At 35.7% G+C, this 19,929-nt stretch overlaps 1 protein-coding gene across 1 annotated transcript; it reads left to right on the top strand.

Annotated features, from left to right (window-relative positions):
• The first annotated feature begins 237 nt into the window (after positions 1-237).
• tlr18 (toll-like receptor 18) lies at positions 238-14,913 on the top strand. The gene is made up of 6 exons (XM_073847774.1): positions 238-1,228; positions 3,640-4,816; positions 7,727-8,164; positions 13,148-13,178; positions 14,454-14,617; positions 14,696-14,913. Exons 1-6 carry the CDS (start codon positions 276-278, stop codon positions 14,843-14,845), a joined length of 2,913 nt encoding a protein of 970 aa, XP_073703875.1. The 5' UTR covers positions 238-275; the 3' UTR covers positions 14,846-14,913.
• Positions 14,914-19,929: the final 5,016 nt, after the last annotated feature.

The raw sequence follows: 19,929 nt of genomic DNA, 5'->3' as shown, positions 1-19,929 counted from the left end.
ATTACAACAATTCTGCCAAGATGAGTGTGCAAAAATTCCTGCACAGTGCTGTAACAGACTCATTGCAAGTTAAATGCTTGATTGCAGTTGTTGCTGCTAAGGGTGGCCCAACCTGTTATTAAGTTTAGGGGGTACAGACTTTTTTTACACAGGGCCATGTGGGTTTGGATTTCACACCACTGTAAATTGAAAGCCTGAAACTGAAAGATTGGGTTGCTAATAACAGAAATATTTTTCCCTATCCTCTGTTTCAGATCTAAGCAAAGCCCGTGAGAATGTTTGTTTCTCTGGCTCTTCTTCTCAGCCTCCAGGCACTTGTGCACATTAAACCAGCTAAAGCAAATCAGTCCTGTACAATAACATCAGATAGGCGTTCAGCAGACTGTAAAGGTCTACGTCTGGACCGTGTGCCAATAGCAAATTTGCCAGCCTCTCTGGAAGAGCTCGACCTGTCTTTCAATACCATACAGGTCATCACCAAACAAGATTTTTCCAAACTTTTTTATCTGCGAGTTCTCAAGCTAAATTTTAACAACATCTCTCTGATTGTGGATGATGCCTTTGAGGGAAACCTTTTTTTGGAGCATCTAAACTTATTTAACAACTCTCTGACAGAAATACCATTCAAAGCTCTTGAGCCGCTCACAAATTTGAAGGTTTTAGAAATGTCCAATAATTTGTATGTACAAGCATCCCTGGATGCTTCTTTTTTTAATTTTACCCAGTTAAAAGTGCTGTCCATTGGTGGACCCCTGGTCAATAGTTTGAGAAGACGTGACATTGATGTGTTGAAGAACATCTCATTGTACAAGTTTGCTATTAAAACTGGCACTGGTTTTAAACGTTATGAACCTGGGTATTTCAGCAACCTTAAGACAAGTAACTTGTGGCTCGATATAGCTTTTGACAAGAAACCAGATATGCTTCCTATGATATTGAAAGATCTAGCAAACAAGACTTTTGAAGTGCTACGTTTCCGAAACATTTTTGAATTTCAGTACTATAGTGGTAAACAGGATATTTTTTATGGCCTGCAGTATGTAAACACTCAACTCGTAACCTTCTATCGAGGTAAATTCAATGAAGAAGTTATGAGAATGGCTCTGGTAAATCTGGAAGTCAGTTCAATCAAAGGCCTGGAACTGCTGCTCATCGATTTTGCTCGTTCACAGAACAGAACGCAGGGATCCAGTGTGACGAACTTAACCTTGGAAAAGCTGGTGCTCTCGTAAGTTATTAACTACTATATTTTTTTAACCCTCATGTGGTGTTCAAAATCCTATTACACCTATGGTGTTCCCGGTCAAAAATGACAGGCCTGTAAAAAATAGCTTATAAATCACTCATTTAACCACATTTTCACCCAATCTTGGATTCAATCTTTTTGTCAACTTGTTTTCTGTCAATTAGGACTGGTTTTATATTTCTATTTGCATCTAATTAATTGTGGGCCTCATTTATCTGAGAGTAGGCATCTATTTTTTTAAGTAAAAAAAATCATTATTTTTGAATAATTTTGGAAATATTAAAAAAAATTTGAACAAATATTGGTTCTGTTGATCACACTAGTCTACTTTAATGGTTCACCAGGAAGTTTGTTTTGAAAAACTTTTATTTTGTAAAAAATGCCACATAGTCACACTTGTGGTGTTCCCGGTCAAAAATGACAGGCCTATAAAAAATTGCTTATAAATTACTCATTTAACCACATTTTCACCCAATCTTGGATTCAATCTTTTTGTCAACTTGTTTTCTGTCATTTAGGACTGGTTTTATATTTCCATTTGCATCTAATTAATTGTGGGCCTCATTTATCTGAGAGTAGGCATCTAATTTTTTAAGTAAAAAAATGAGAACATCACAGTTCCAAAACAAAATGTCATAATATTTTGTCTGGAAGGTGTGATGAAACAAGAACATGAAAGAGAGATTCTTTTGAAGCAGGGTCACTGCAGTCACAGCCAGTTTGTGCGTGAGTGTGAGTTTAGGTGTGTAAGTGTGTGTTCAAATGTGGTAATGTCAGATTGATGAATGGATATTAGATAAAAAAAATTGTATCACTGTGAAAAAGAATGTTTCTTTCACAAAATTGTGTGTGTGTGTGTGTGTGTGTGTGTGTGTGTGTGTGTGTGGCATACATGTATCCATGCATGCACATGTCCAATGGCTCTATGTCTGCAAGCACACATATACATATGTGAACATGATAAACATGCTCCTGACAACTAAATTTTTCTCTAATTTTCAGTCTCCCCCATTCACTTTCAATGACCAGGAGCTCGGATAAATGACTCCTACAATTAAACCGTTTGAAAATGAAATACAAAACCAGTCCTAATTAAAAGAAAACAAGTTGATAAAAAGATTGAATCCAATTTTTGGTGATAATATAGCATAACAAGTGATTTATAAGCTATTTTGTGTAGGCTCGTCATTTTTGACCGGGAACACCACAAGTGTGACTCTGTGTCATTTTGTACAAAATAAAAGCATTTCAAAAGAAATTTCCTGGTTAAACATTAAAGTAGACTAGTGTGATCAACAGTGCAATTTATTTTAATATTTTTCTCAATATTGCCAAAATTATTAACAAATAATGTTTTTTTCACTCAAAAACTGAGGTGCATAAGCTCTTTTGAAGAAACTGTTTGAAAATTGAATACAAAACCAGTCCTAATTGAACGAAAACAATTTTTGGGGATAATATAGCATAACGAGGGATTTATATGCTATTTTGTGTAGGCCTGTCATTTTTGACCGGGAACACCATAGGTGTAACAAGGTGAAAAAAACAACACAAAAAAGTAAAAAATAAATAAATAATGTGGACAAGTTGTTATAGTCTCTGTGAACAAAGTCACTAAGTTTCAGTTCAATGCGATAACATTAACTAGTATTTTCAGGAAAAAGAAAATCTTCTCCAGTCAAAAATGACATGAACACCACATGAGGGTTAATGTTGATTAAAAATGCTAATTTATCCTTTTTGTTGTTGTTGTTTATTTTTATTTATTTAACAAAAATATGTATTATTATATTTATTTCTTAAAAGTACAAAAATAATTGTTAATGGGACCATCAAGGAATCAGAATCATTGAAGGGTTACTTTTTTTCCCAAAAAATGAAAACTCTGTCATTACTCACCCTCATGTCGTTCCAAACCCATAAGACCTTCGTCTTATGTTTACAAAGACTGTTTTATGTACAGCGTGTGTCTTCCTCTGCAAGTAAACAAGGTACAGAGCATCCATGGAAGAGAAGAAATTGTTGAGTTTCTTTAAGCACAAAAAGTGTTCTCATAGCATCTTAAAATTAATGTTGAAACACTGATGTCACATGGACTATTTTAACAGTGCCCTTACTACCTTTCTGGGCCTTGAACATGTCAGTTGCGTTGCCGTCTATGCAGGGTCAGAACACTCTCTGATTTCATCAAAAATATCTTAATTTGTGTTATGAAGATGAACCAAGGTCTTACAGGTTTGGAACGACATGAGGGTGAGTAATTATTGACAGAATTTTCATTTTTGGGTGAACTATCCCTTTAAGAGGAATTGGCGTAATTGATAAATCTGTAAGTATTTGTCTATCTAGAATTCTCATCTTAATTGTTTTGATCTTGCTGTTTTGTTCTACAGGGACATCAGTAATCCAGATATTTTGCGCTTTGACTGGAGCTTTACCTGGCTTAATCATGTCCGTCAATTCATTGTATGGAACGTGAACTTCAACAATGTGCCATGTGACTCGTGGCTGGAGATGAAAAGCGTTGAGCTTCTGGACATCTCGAACAACCAGCTGAGGGACAATTATATTTACAACCCGTTGTGTGACACTAAAAACACATTGGACATGCTTGACACCTTTAACGTCAGCCGTAATCGACTTACCAGCCTCAGTGACTTGGCATCTCTGACCAAAAATTTTGTCAAGCTGACTACACTCGATATGAGCCACAACCAGCTGGGAAATATGGGAAATCGTGTCTGTAAATGGAGACAGTCCATTACCAAAGTAATTGCTCATCATAACAGTCTGACCAGTGACAGTTTTAAGTGCCTTCCCACTTCGGTAAGCTTCCTCGATCTTTCATACAGCAGCCTAGACCAGCTTGACATGGACTATTTTAATAAGGCATCTAACCTGACTGAGCTCCTCCTCAGCGGCAACAAGATCAAGTTCATCCCTTCCGGCTGGATGAATCCATACTTGAGGACGCTCGCTTTAGATGGAAACTCCTTTGGACTTGTTAGCATGACGTCTTTTAAGGACATGCCTAGCCTACGTGTTCTGACCGCAGGCAACAACCCGTACCACTGTACCTGTGATCTCTACACCTTCATACAGGATACCACAAGCAAGGGCAAGGTGACCATCACAGACTGGCCAAACAACTACAAGTGTTACCATCCCGAGCTTCTTCTCAACACAATGGTATCGCAGTACTTCCCTGGTCATTTAGCCTGTAATATTACACTCGTTGTCATCATCTCTGTGTCAACGACTGCGGTTGTCGTCCTTGGTCTCATGCTTCTGTGCTACATTTTTCATGTGCCGTGGTACATGAAAGCTACATACCAGATCATCAGAGCTAAGTACAGGGCCCATAAAGAAGGTTCAGGTCAAGCCATGGACTACACCTTTCATGCTTTCATCTCTTATAGCCACGCGGATGCAGACTGGGTTCGAAACGAGTTGCTCCCTTGTCTAGAGAACTGTAAGCCTCCTTATCGCATCTGCATCCATGAAAGAGACTTCATTCCAGGGAAGTGGATCATTGACAACATCATTGAGAACATCGAAAACAGTCGGAAGGTACGTATGCACAAACTTTTATGTTCTTCAGAGTTGTCTGTAGTCACATTTCCTGAAATTAGTGGAACAAGGATTAATAAAGACTTGTGTATCTTTAATGTAAATGTCTAAGTCTTGAAATTATAGAAGCTTATTTCCATCTCAGAAAAAAAATATGTTGATCATATATCTCACAATTGACACTTCACAAAAAACGGCCCCCTTTGTTACTGTTGCTATGTCCGACAAGCCATCCGCTCTGAAGCTACACATCATGTTCCTCTTCTAGGGAACTTGTGCTGCATCCTCTAGTGGACACTATGGGGAATGCTGCCAGCATGACCGGTGTCTGAAGCATGTGTGAAACAATGGCAATCCTAATGGTCCATGTGGCCTGTGATGTCGTAAATGGGAAGTAAAAAAGGGCACCTGCTGAATACGTCACCAACTTGGTTGTCTGAAAAAGACGTAAACAGGCAGGCTGGAATGGCGAGAGGACGCAGTGTCTTGTTCCCATTCGGGCAACCATGGTTACTCGTAACCCTTCACGGGAACTCATGCTGCATGCCTGCGCGTTCGGTGCTCAAGAGCTTTAGTTCCAATGAGAAAGCTCTGGTTAGCGTTTGTCCCTCTTTTCGAGAGATGAGGGATAAGCATCTGCCTCTTGCGGTTCGGGTCCTGCTGCTGCCGAGGCACGGTGAAGACTCGGATCATGAGGTTCCGGATCGGATTCCGCGGATAGCGCTATATAGAGTCGATCAGCGACTAAGGGAATGTGTGCCACCATGTTTAGATTCTAACACTCTTGCGACCTGCCTTTTAGACTAAAGTCTCATTCAGACTGTCAGCCCAAATCTGTTTTTTGTGCAAATCCGACTGAATCTGATGGGCAACTAGATGGAATCAGATTTTTGCAAATCCGTTTCAAGCTACATTCATATGTGGTTTGGAATCCTATTCAAATCGCATTCCTGGAAATCCATTTCAGTCTGACTGGATTTAGCATAGCTATTTTTAACATTGTCACGCCATGTAAAACATTAACATGTCAGGAGTTTTTGTAAAAAAAACATGTTGGATGTCTTTTTAGAAACAAGCTTGTGTTGTTGCAAAGTGCAAGTCAAACGGAAAAAGACAATATACTGCTAGTATATGCACCTCTTTGACTTTTGAAACCAATAGAGATGGCAGCATGGAATAAAGTCGCACATTCCAGCTTCCTGCATTTCTGCCGCTGCCTCATAAAATAAATATAATCCAGCATGACAGCAACATGTTGTATTGCATGTAAGACAACATCTGTATTGCAAACTGTATAAACCACATGGTTTGCGGGTTTTAGACACTTTTTTGGCATTGTTTCACATGTGCTTCAGACATCAGTCATGCTGGCAGCATTCCCTATAGTGTCCGCTAAAGGATGCAGCATCTCGTTCCCTCCATGAGAGACATTCTCACACAGTGAAAAATACATCGCAGAGCAAAGAGAAAACTGTCAATGTGTCATCAGAAACAAAGTATTTAGGTATGAAACAAAGTCTCAGCTTTCAAATTTTGTCATTTTTTTCAAATTTAAACAATAAATACCGTTTTATGGCTCTTTAAGGGGCCGTTCACATGTAGCGTCTTTTGCGCGCTCAAATTCATTATTTCAAATGTAGACACGCGGCTTGCTCGTGCATAATGGAAGCGACGCGGTCGCGACACAATCGCGACGCGCTCGTTTTTTCCAGGCACGTCCGCACCGCATCGAGATAAAAACATCTCAATTTTTCAGAATGCAGCAAGAATGCATTGCTTAGAAAGCAACCATCAGCTTCCGGACGCTTCCGGAGCGCAAGCGCCCGAGCGCTTTGCTGATAAGGAAGAAAGCGGCGCATCTAGCGTTTTCCACGCGTTTTTAGGCGCGACATGTGAACGGCCCCTAATGTGTCATGACAGAACGCTGTAGCACCTCAGATCAAGCGGCATGTTAACCGATCATCTCTTCCTCTTTACTAGTTATAGCAATAAATAAACATGAATGACCATTAGATGGGATCTTATTTCAATCGCAGAGAGACTCAAAACCACCATTTTTTAAGTTTTAAGTTCAAGTCCATCGACGTAAATCTACTTTCCTGTCTGGTTTGTTTGTCGGACAAAAATGTCAGACTCTGTGTTATGATTGGTCAGATCGCCTGTCAATAAATCTCCTTGCAAAGGGTCAATTTCAACATTATTTTCCATAACTACGACTTCATATCTCAAAATTGCAACATTATACACTGCTGTTCGAGATTTTTTTATGTTTATGCAAAAAGTCTCAGATGTTCACTAAGGCTGCAATTATAGAAATAAATATTGTGAAATATTATTAAAATTTCATATTTTATTATATTTTAAAATGTAGCTTTTTCATGTGAATGCTGAATTTTCAGAACCCATTACTCCAGTTCTCAGTGTCACATTATCTTTCATAAATTATTCTGATTTGATGCTCATAAAACATTTTTCATAATTATTATTTAAAACAATTTTTTTTTTCAGGATACTTTGATGAATCAGAATTTATTTGAAATAGAAATCCTTTGTACACAAATGTAAAAGTCTTTACAGTCACTTTTGATCAATTGATCTTTGCTGAAAGTATTAACTTCCTTAAAAGAAATCTACCTCCAAATATTTTAAAGAGTTGTGTATTTCGCAACTGAAACTGTCACAATGTGACTATATTTCACAACATGACTATTCAACTTATCTGACACTTCTAACTTTATATCGCACAGTGTATCTTTACATGTTGCAACTGCAGCTTTTTTTCTATTTTTAATTTCATGTGACTTTTTATTTCCTTATTTTATTTTTAAAATCATGTAGAAATGGGCTTTCATATAAAACAACTTCTAAAAATACATTAAAGAGCAAATAACTCGACCTCTTGTTATTCAGGTGATCTTCGTGTTATCACGGAACTTCGTGAACAGCGAGTGGTGCAACTATGAGCTCTACTTCGCTCAACAACGGGCCATTGGCAAGACATTCAGTGACGTCATCCTGATCGTGAAGGAGCCCATTGATCCCACGTCTCTTCCCAGTAAATTCTGCAAGCTCAAAAGGATGCTCAATACCAAAACCTACCTAGAGTGGCCCCAGCAACCCACAGAACAGAGCTTTTTCTGGGTCCAGCTGAGAAGTGTTCTAGGCAAACCAAACAATACAAGACAGCATACGACCAGCCAGCATAGCCGCCTGTCTTCAGTGAGGTCTGTTTCTCTGATTGAACTGCCACAAGACCAGAATTCTGCAGAAATGAAAGGTACAGATGAAGATGGCCACCAAGTCAATGATCAGCCTACTAATAGAAGTCAACAAACATTAAGAGAACTTGCTTGAAGGACATAAATATTGTTATCGGTGGGAAAGGTAACCAGACCCAACATGTAGCTATTACTTTCCTGACATTCAGAATATGATATGCATGATTGGAAGCTGATGTTAAGTGAAGATTCATCTAAACTGGTTTGTCTGACTCACTAGTGACAGTAGGACTGGAAAAAGTGCATTCTGACTCATATGTTCAGTCAGTGTGAGCAAAACAAACAACTAGGCAGATCTAGACAGTGATTTAGTGTAGTAGCCCATAGCATACACAACAACACACGCTCACTCTGACAATCAATACAGTTCTATTTACTTTAGTATGCAAGTATACATACTTATCTTAATTAGGGTAGTGACCTGCAATACAGTTCCGTCACCTTATGCCATTACGCAATTTTATGCTGTTTTAATATTTAAAACAAAATCATTTTGTAAATACAGACTCTTCAGATTTTATACATCCATTTTCTACCTTTCTTTGCTCTTAAATGTCTATATATTTTGTATTTGTGAATTTGTGATTAAAAATGTGATACCTTCTTTTGACTATTCTACATGAAGTTATAAAATATAATAGTGATGTCAGGATTATGAATAGATAGAGAAACAGATGTGTTTGATTGATTTCTGAAGAGAAAATCATTATATGATGAAGTTGCCATGGATACTAAATACAAAAAAACACTAGTCTAATATTCCTCTTGAAAATCTATCTTATTAATGATAGTTTGAATATCATTTCACTGTCATTCCATTATTCTTTATGATCTAGATTAATCATAACCTGCGCCCCTTACTCTAAGTCTGATATCCCCACAGCTAATTTCACATTCAACTCTAGTAATGATGTTTTTATGTCTGTTCTATCTAGCTGTAAATCATGAATCATAAAATGTATAATGCTGAACAGATGGATCCTCGCAAATAAACAAGAAACTGTGACGCATCCTGTTATCCGATTTGCAGCCTCACAAGTTTTACTTTCTCACATGAAATGGAAACATTCAGAACGAGTCAACTCTACTTTGTTTATGTTGGTGTGGGTGTTGCTGCTTTTACTTTGGTGTTATTTTTAGACCAGTGATATAGTATTACAGTTTGTTTTAATATTTTGAATAAGATTTTTTTTATACACTACCAGTCAAAAGTTTTTTAACAGTGAGATGTTTAATGTTTTTTAAAGAAGTCTCTTCTGCTCACCAAGCCTGCATTTATTTGATGCAAAGCACAGTAAAAACAGTACAATTTTGAAATATTTTTACTATTTAAAATAAATGTTTGCAATTTGAATATATTTTAAAATCTAACTTATTCGGTGATCAAAGCAAAATTTTCATTATCATTACTTCAGTCTTCAGTGTCACATGATAGGGGTGGGCGATTTGGTAAAAATATCATATCACGATTTTTTCAAGAAATATCACGATTCACGATTTTTATCACGATTCTTTGTCATGTTGGTTTTACTTTTTTACAAGTTGTCTGAGTAGTACAGCCAGAAAAATTTTTCTATTTTAAAACCAAAACCTTACAAGGTAACAAAATATAAAATAAAAAGAATGGCAGATATTTAAGCCAAAGTGGGCGAAGACAAAAAAATCTTTGTCATTATTTTCTTTGTTTTTAAAAAATAAGAACAAAGATAAGCTACATGTTACAAATACACATACTATATAAATAAAACAAACAGTGCTTTAATTTTCAGGTACAGTCCATGTATTTATCAGTAGCATTCAAGAAATTTAATTAACAAATATAAAAAAAAACACTATATACATTATATACATAAATTATACATAGAAGCAACATTTAAAGCAACTGTATTGAAGTTCTTCAGTCAAGAGCAGTGACTGATTTTCCTTTGTGTTTTGTTTTATTAGTGTATCATCACCCAAAAATGACAATTCTGTCATCATTTACTCACTCTCGCATTTTTTTTAAGCATAAAACATGCTGAACATAAAACTTATTTTTAATGTGGGTAACCAAACAGTTGCTGGGTCCCCAGTTACTTCCATATATTTTATTTATTTATTTTAAGTCAGTGGGGACCAGCTACTGTTACCCACATTCTTCAAAATATCTTCTTTTGTGTTAAGCACAAGAATTTTTTTTATAGAGATTTAGGACATGTGAGTGACAACATTTTTGGGTGTACTGTCTCTTTAATGACAATCGACAGCATGTTTAGCTCTGTCGCAGAGCTGCACGCATCTATACAGGCGCGCATCCGTTTTTCTCTTAACTGTTTACTTTCACTTTAGACAACCGACTGTGTTTATATGTAATCCTTGCGTGTTTTTGACAGTAAAAGCAAATTAAACGCCAAAGATAGCTCAGTTTAGTAATCAGGTGCTGTCTGACAGGCTTTTAGCGCACGTGCTTCAGGTTTACGCGCTCATGAAACGCATTCCAGAACAGCGCGCGGACCAAATGGCGTTATTTTACCGGCAAGACTTTGAAGCACATTCAAATAATGTACTTTTGTGATCGCGAATATGAATAAGTGCAGTGTCCCGTGAGTGAATGTACACTATATTAAGACGGAGACACACTGTAGCACGATACTACGATATTTATTCAAAAGCAGATCGTGGAGACATTTTAATCGTCCACGATCAAAAATCGTCATATCGCACACCCCTATCACATGATCACTCAGAAATCATTCTAATATGCTGATTTGCTGCTCAAGAAATATTTTATTATTATTATTATCAATATTTAAAACAGTTGAGTAGATTTTTGCAGGATTCTTTGATGAATAGGAAAAAACAAAGATCGGCATTTATCTGAAATAAATGAAATAAAAAAATTATACACTATACCATTCAAAAGCTTGGAGTCAGTATAATTGTTTTTTTAGGAAAAGGAATTATAGAAATTAATACTTTTATTTCACAAGGGTGCTTTAAAATGATCAAAAGTGATGATAAAGACTAAAAAAAAATTCTATTTAAGATAAATGCTTTTCTGCTGAACCTTCTATTAATAAAAAATCTACTCAGCTGTTTTCAACATAATAATTATGTTTTTTGAGCAGCAAATCAGAACATTAGAATGATTTCTGAAGTATCACGTGACTGGAGTAATGATGCTAAAAATTCAGCTTTGAAATCACAGGAATAAATTATATTTTAAAATATATTCAGTTAGAAAACTGTCATTTTAAATAGTAAAAATATTTCACAATTGTACCGTTTTTGCTGTACTTGGATGAAATACATGCAGGCTTGGTGAGCAAAAGAGACTTCTTTTAAAAAAACATTACAAATCTTATTGTTCAAAAACTTTTGACTGGTAGTGTATTTTATATTTGTGCTTTGCTGTTTGTAATTTTTGTCTATATAGATTTAATTGATTTTTAATTCTAGTCATTTTAGTTTATCTAGTTTTAGCTGTGTTAGTACTTCAGGTTAAGCTAAATTAAAATGAAAAATGTTGGCTTGGCAACTAGCTAAAATAAAAGATAACTTTTTGTAATATTTAAATATATTTCAGTTTCTTTTGCTTCAAGTAATGGAAATGTTTTCATTTTAGGTTTAGTTAACGATAATAACCCTGATAATAAAAATTTTTCCAAAAACAAATACAGTTTTAGATGTCAAAAAGAGATGAATTCTAGTTACATTTATCAGTGTGATAATGAAACACAGTAACTACACCAACTTGAGCTTCTACAAACATGCCACACTCCACCACATAACATTGTGCAACATCAGATTCCTTTTGCCTGACACAGATACCATTTGACTCGGCTTGAACCTTGCAATGAACAAAAAATGTTTTAATAAAATGAAAAGTGAGCAGCCTACTCCAGTGAGATAGGAAGATGCCAGGAATTCAGTTGGCCTCAAGAGAGTCATGCTTCAAGTTCCAGCACACATACTATCAAAATAAAAGCCATGGCCCGGTTTCACAGACAGGGCTTAGACTAAACCACTATTAGGCATTAGTTCAATTAGCAAATTTAAGTAATGTTTATAAACGTGCTTAGAAAAAAAAACTACTGGGGTCCGTTCTTCGTACCTCGCTAACTAAGTTAGCTGAATTTGATTGTTGACGATTTCGCGTGATCTTGGATCATTCGGTTCTTCGACGCTCATCCAGGACTTCAGATCCGTAAACGTAAACCTGCTCTGGAGCAGGCTTACTTTATGTAAACAGGATTAGATCGCGGCCACTCAGTTATGTCCGCTTCATTTATACGAAAGCAACAGCGATATTTGCCCAATTAATTTGTACTATTATATTACAAGTCAAAGATGACCGCACATATATGTGATGCAGGGTAATTTATTAAAAAAATAAATAAAAATGCAGTCTGTCGTTTGAAAAGTGCATATGTCACTTAAACATAGTTCGTGTAGTTTGTGTAACATTGTTTTTCCATAAATAAATATCAGTGTAACTAAAGATAATGCAGTATTTGATTCTCTTATTGATTTCATACAGATACATATAGGCCATTTTCTAAAAAAGGGAAATGTACTATTAATCATTCTATTTCATTTGATTATTTCACATTTAATTTATATTTTAGAGTAGTAATAGTAAATTACTTTGTGGAATCAAGATGAGAGACCACGGCTATAAAAGCGAAGGTGGATTTACCTAGAAGCTTTTGTTTCTTTAGCTCAGTATACTCTATTTTTTGCTGGAGACTTCTCTTATAGAGCAAATGGATGTCACCCTGTTTCATTTGTAGAGACAACATTTAACGGTCAATACATGTCATAAAGGAAGTAAAATTAATTACAAGACTGTCCACCTCTGTATCAGGCCTCTCTGCCTGCAACTCACACTGCAGTCAGAAATAGAAGTACACAAGTAGATACAAATTCAGGCCAAATTATGCATGCACTTACAGGTACTTCCTCCAAACCACAGTCATCTGACAGGGTTGCTTCACTGTCCTGTGCAATGGAAACAAAATGGTGTTACAAAGGCATCCCTTTTTTGTAACACCATTTTGTTTCCATTGCACAGGAATGGTACTGCCCACACACACGGACCCCTGGTGTGCATCTTGAGACAAAACAAAGGCACTGATATATTATAAGATCAGTCAGTGCAAGTTTCTTTCAGTTAAAACACCTCAGACTTACATTTATGTTTAGGACTAGATTTAAGCCTCGTCTGTGAAACCGGGGGGAATGTGAATTAATTTTATCTTTGCCTCGATAGTCAAAACCAGTTCAAAATCAAAATAAAACCCGTGTTCCACTGTGAACCTACAAAAACACATATTTTTACATAGTTGCAAACTTATTACCTTAAACGTGAGATGGCATCTAACGTATTTGAGATCTTGGATTGTGTGGGCGTGCGTGGTGACGTCACTTGACGTGCGGGCTGCGGTTGGATGAAGCTCCGCCCACTTGGCTATTTCCCCCGCACAGGTGAATGGACGCTATTTAATGAATGAGCACAAGTAACTTTTCAAACGCTAGCTGCTACTTCTTTGTCTAGGTAAGTTGATAATATTGTTTGTTTTTTATAGATTTACTAATATTATGCTGATATACAATAACTTAAAGAAATAATTGTAAGTTATATACGCCATTAATTGTAGCTGAAGCTAAGTTGACAATGGTTTAAAGTCATTTAAGGATAAAATAATAGTCAAAGGTTAATGTATGTACGTTAGCACATAGATAACTCTCCCTATGTAACACGAATGAGGCAGTGTTTGTGTTTGAATAAACACTGCATACTTGCGTATTGTTCGACCAAGTTATTCTTGTGCCAACTTTACATCAACTCATCATTGTGCTGATGGAAGGCTTTCGTTCATTAGCGCATTAGTGGATTGTTTTAGACAGTCTATGTCTTTGATGTGAATTCATTCACATTCAATGTTAATGTCTTCAATATTAACCTGTTCTGTTTAAAGCTTTAGATTTAATAAGCATCTAATATTAAAAATAAGGCCTACAAGCCTTAATGGTGGATAAACAAACAGTCTCAGAGCCTTTAGTTCATACAAAAGACTAATTGAATAATTGATGTATACCTGTCTTCAATCTCCCTCATGATCGTTCGCTCACAGATATTAGATTCCTCTCTGGCTGTGTAACCCCATTCTTAGGGGGACAGCGGGGCCCCTGGGGTCAGCAGGTGTCTGTGCAAACAGTACACGCTTTTAAAAAGTCAAAAAGGACTAAGCATGAATTTATTTTTAAGAATATGAGCATAAAGTCCACTAAAACACCTGCGTATATTCTCAGTGTCAGACAGGGATTGCATAATGCTCTTTGTTCTTTTTTTTTCTTTTCTTTCTTTTTTTCCAAAGTATATTTTCTTCAGAGGAAAACCATGGTTTCAAAACTGGAAGACGCAATGGAAGGCCTGATTAAAGTGTTCCACACATACTCCTCCAAAGAAGGAGACAAGTACAAGCTAAGCAAAGCTGAGCTCAAGAGCTTGCTTCAAGGAGAACTCAATGACTTTTTAGCAGTGAGTTTTAGCCACATTAAGTAGCATTTAGTAACATTTAAAGGCTCAGATGCATAATAACTGTGTGTCCTGTTGTAGGCGAGTAAAGACCCCATGGTTGTGGAGAAGATCATGTCTGATTTGGATGAGAACCGGGATGGAGAAGTGGACTTTCAGGAGTTTGTTGTGTTGGTGGCTGCTCTCACAGTGGCATGTAATGAATTCTTTGTGGAGAGCATGAAGAATTAAATCTCCTTCCATGTCTTTCACCTGTGTGAGAACATTTTGTAAATGTTATTTATCAGAAATAAAGACTCTAGTGAGATGCAGACTTCTATGTGTGTGTATGGAGAGCACAGTTGCGAAAGTGAACTGTCAAGTGTGCACAAGATGCAATATTTTGGTGTTTTTGAACAGCAAATCAGCATATTAGAATGATTTCTGAATCGCGTGACGCTGAAGGCCGGAGTAATGATGCAAAATTTCTGCTGAAATCACAGGAATAAATGACATAATCAAATATTTCAAGATTTCACTGCTTTTGCTGTACTACAGATCAAATAAATGCAGATCTCTTTAGAAAACAAAAGTCTTACTGTTCAAAAACTTGACTGGTAGTGTAAATTATGAAAAACATTTATGTAAATATAATTAAGGAATAAAGTTATTAAATTTTGAATTTTAATCAATTTAAACATTTCTGTAAATAAAGTTTGGGAATGAGCATCTTAGTGATTGCAGAATACTGTAAGAACCACAAATATCATGGGGGCTTTAAAATACAGTCTTTGAATGTTTGACATGTTTTTGTCTTAAGAGTGCCATCTATAGGTTAAAAAACATGTCAGTCTTTTAATTACAGTGTTTTTATTTGCAGATATAACATTCATTTACCTACAGTCATACAATAGATTCTGGGTCTGAGTAAGTATTTTGTAATAGAGGTGAATCATAGACAATAGCAGCTTTGCCAAGTGTATAAAAAAACAATAATTAGACAAAATGTTGTGCAATGAATCCAGTCTGACATTGGCTGCATCCGAAATCGCATACTTCATGAGTAGGTACTTAATTTCAATAAGTAGGTACTTAACAAGCGCTAAAAGAGTACCTACTCTACAGCCAAATCTCGTTGAGTATGAATGCGATCCGCCATGATGACGTTATCATGTGATCTACGACGTTAAGACAAGAGCAACAATTTAAAAGATATGAGCGACAGGTTTAATTAATCTATTTGTATATATTATCTATTTGTATATATTATGATGTTGATCAAATTTCTCAATTTCTCATACCTTTATGTTTTTAGTACGTTTTTAGGCTATAACCCAGTTTAATCCTTAAAGATGTTATTTTTTATTACGAAAACCTAAAATCGTAACTTTAATATGTTTTTAATTTATTTATGTGCAAAATTGTTTATCCACACCTAAAACTGGCTTAAAATCTCCTTTGTTTTCCTCTTTTTATTGTGGGACTTCTCTTATTTCATCCCTGAGGATTATAAATAACAAAAAACAACACATGCAATTTTAATGCATTATGATTAAATGAATATTACGATAATTTAAAGATATTTAATCTTTTTTTTTCACGTGTAGAGAATCACATGTACGCAAACCCTTTACAGTTTTTTTCTGTCATTATTTTTTACTGATAAAACAGCCTTTTCCTGCGGTTGTATGTACTTATAAGTTCTGCAGTGATAATAAAATAAAATAAAGGCGACGGATGCACAGAACACCCAATGGCATCACGACAACCCTACCTAGTACGTTGCCCTCCTTGTTTGCAATGTTTGTAATATCTGCACAAAGGAGACGTCAATCAGCTGCTGGAAGATCACGTCTTTGGAGAAGACTTTTGATTTTACTCGAAAGAATTAAGTATTACTTAGAAATTAAAGATGACCTCGGAATGCATTGCTAGACAACACCAACCCTTATGAACAATAATACTGATAAATGCTAACCACTAATTAATTATATTTTTAGTAAAATTAACTACATGCATTTTTTAATACGCCATATGCATGACATATTCATGACTATGCAGTCAATGTGAATACATCTCAATTCTCAGTCAAGTAATGAATTAATGCTATATTTTATTAACTGACAACAAGAAACACAAATAAATTTGTAAAAGAATAAATAAAAGTAACCTTGATGTTAAATAAGTACAAGTCAAAGACACATAAAACAAAGCTTTATTCAAAGTAATTGTTCTAACAATCATGTGTTCACAGCCTGTAAATAACAACTGCCATCAACAGCTGTGCCAATTCTGCAGCTTTATTCTGATGAAGCAGCTGACCACCGTGTCCACCTTCACCTGTCTCTGTCGTCCATCACGTCCCTGTCCCTGTAACATCCAGAAAAGTTTCAAGTCACCTCTGTGATTCATGTGCTCAACACTGCATTTACACTGGCATTTTATCCAACACAAATGCTCCTCTATTTATTTATATTAATAAAAAAGATCAGTTATGTTTAGTTACTATGTAAATGCGTTTATTTACATTCCATATAAAGTAAACAGTGTTGACAACAGTGAATTCTACTGTAACAGCACACAACACTCAGATGTCTATTACGTGCTCATATGCAATTGTTTGCGAACTTTTTCCTGTCACATATTAAATACTGTAGACATTTAACAATGGTCTTTAAGATGTATATGGTTTATGTACATTCACTTTGGAGATATACGTGTGTTTACTGGATCTCCCCTGTTTGCTATACATAAAACATGTTTTTACAGAACAGTCACAAATATACTATACTGTTACACCTTAAGCGATTTAACAGTTTGTTCTGCGCGATTGTGACACAAGGAACAGCGTAAGGTTACTCACTTTTGAAAACACCCTTGTTGCTGTTCTCCATCACGTTCGATGATGACGTAGGCTATTGATCTCCCGTGGGCTTCTGGGATAGAAAAGTAGAAAAGTATCCCTCGATCGGCACTTCGAAATCTGGGCGGGACGCAGTAGGCATCCGGGGATCTCTCGCTTACTCTTTTGTGGTTACTCTTCTCACGTACCCATTTCGCCTACTAAATAGTAGATAAGTAGGCATATTGAACGATACTTAGGTATACGTACGCCTGAATCTCGCGAGAAATAGTGCTTCATCCTGGTAAATCTCGCCTACTCTTTTGTGGTGTTTGAGATTTCATGCATACTTTTTCTTCGCCTACTGCTTTTTGCCTACTAAATAGTATGGAAGTATGCGATTTCGGATGCAGCCACTGTGAAAAAACGCAGAACAGTTTGACTCTTTTTAATAAGGTTAAAATTATTAAAATCTATTAAAAGTTTAGAATACAGAAGAATAATTTTCCTTATTTAAAGGTCATTTAAAATGTGACGCAATTTTTTTTGCATGAGTGAAAGCAAGCATGATGGAAAAAAAATGACTGACAGTGACCTATTAATGGGTCGCTATGGAAAACGGAAAATCAGACCTCTAATTTTAGTTCCAAAATGGTTTGTGTGGCGGTTCATTTAAGGGCATTTCATTCATAATATGTTACTGTTAAACTAATTAAGTGGCTGTGATTCAGAACTTGGAATTGAATAGCTTGGTGAATGTTAGTTCATTCAGCTCTGTGCTTCTTTGGTCTTGACAGACACCAGTACCAGGTTTCGTGGGGAAAAAGCAGCATCAAAGAGTGGGATGAGTTTACTCTGGAAACCTAAATATGAAAATACACAAATAAATAATTATTTTTACACCTGGAAAAATTATCATGGGAAAAGGTCATGAAAACTTTGATGAATATACACTACCAGTTAAAAGTGTTTTAATGTTTTTTAGAGAAGTCTCATCTGCACACCAAGCCTGCATTTATTTGATCCAAAGTACAGCAAAAGCAGTACAATTATATTTTTACTTTTTAAAATAACTGTCTTCTATTTAAATATAGTTTAAAATATAATTTATTCCTGTGATTTTTTTTTAATTATAATTATCAATATTTAAAACAGTTGAGTACTTTTTTCAGGATTCTTTAATGAATAGAAAGATCCAAAGGTCACCATTTATCTGAAATAAAAAGCTTTTGTAACATTATACACTATACCATTCAAGAACTTGCAGTCAGTAGAATTTTTTTTTTTTAATTAGAAATTAATACTATTATTAAGCAAGGAAGCTTTAAATTTAATTACAAGTCATAATAAAGACATTTATAATGTTAGAAAAGATTTCTATTTCAGATAAATGCAGTTCTTCTGAACTTTCTATCCATCAAAGAAACCTGAAAAAAATCTACACATCTTATTTCAACATAATAATAAGAATAACAGAATAATAGAATCATTTATTCCTGAATCACAGGAATGAATTACATTTTAAAATGTATTCAAATAGAAAACAGTTAGTTTAAATAGAAAAATATTTAAAACTTTTACTGTTTTTGCTGTACTTTGGATCAAATAAATGCAGACTTGGTGAGCAGAAGAGAAAATTTTACTGTTCAAAAACTTTTGACTGGTAGTGTAAGTTATTGGTAGATACTGATATTTTTGAGTAAAACAAAATCTGTGTGATCATAAATGACTAGAAAGTCACGTAAATAAATTATAAATATTAATAAATTAATCATTAAAGGGATAGTTCACCCAAAAATGAAAATTTGATGTTTATTTGCTTACCCCCAGAGCATCCAAGATGTAGGTGACTTTGTTTCTTCAGCAGAGCACAAACAAAGATTTTTATCTCAAAGCGATGCAGTCTGTCAGTCATTTAATGGCAGTGGATGGGCACCAGACCTTTAAAAGTAAAACAAAACATGCACAGACAAATCCAAATTACACCCTGCGGCTCATGACGATACACTGATGTCCTAAGACACGAAACGATCGGTTTTTGCAAGAAACTGAACAGTATTTATATCATTTTTTACCTTTGATACACAGCCACGTCCATCTGTCCTGAGCACGGGCTTATCATCCGGCTCGTTACACGTGTACGCGCTCTGGCGTAGTATACGCAAACGCCGGAAGCGATCTGTTGCGTGTATATGACACTCATTGTTTACACAGTGCACAGAGATTGTGGGTATAGCGGCTATTCAAAATGGTAATTACTTGCGCTTATCCTGATTGTTCAAACCGAATTAAAGCTAAAAAATTACGTTTGCTTGTGCAAACTCATCCGGACTTTTCATCGATTTCCCCTTATGGCGTTAGCGTACACTACGCCAGAGCGCGTACACGTGTAACGAGCCGGATGATGAGCTCGTGCTCAGGACAGATGGACGTGGCTGTGTATCAAAGATAAAAAATGATATTAATACTGTTCAGTTTCTTGCAAAAAAGGATC

Source organism: Garra rufa, chromosome 9 (genome assembly GCF_049309525.1).
Source record: "Garra rufa chromosome 9, GarRuf1.0, whole genome shotgun sequence".
Taxonomy (NCBI): Eukaryota; Metazoa; Chordata; class Actinopteri; order Cypriniformes; family Cyprinidae; genus Garra; species Garra rufa.
Note: the sequence above shows the minus strand (reverse complement) of the source record. Positions and strands in the feature narration are given on the sequence as shown.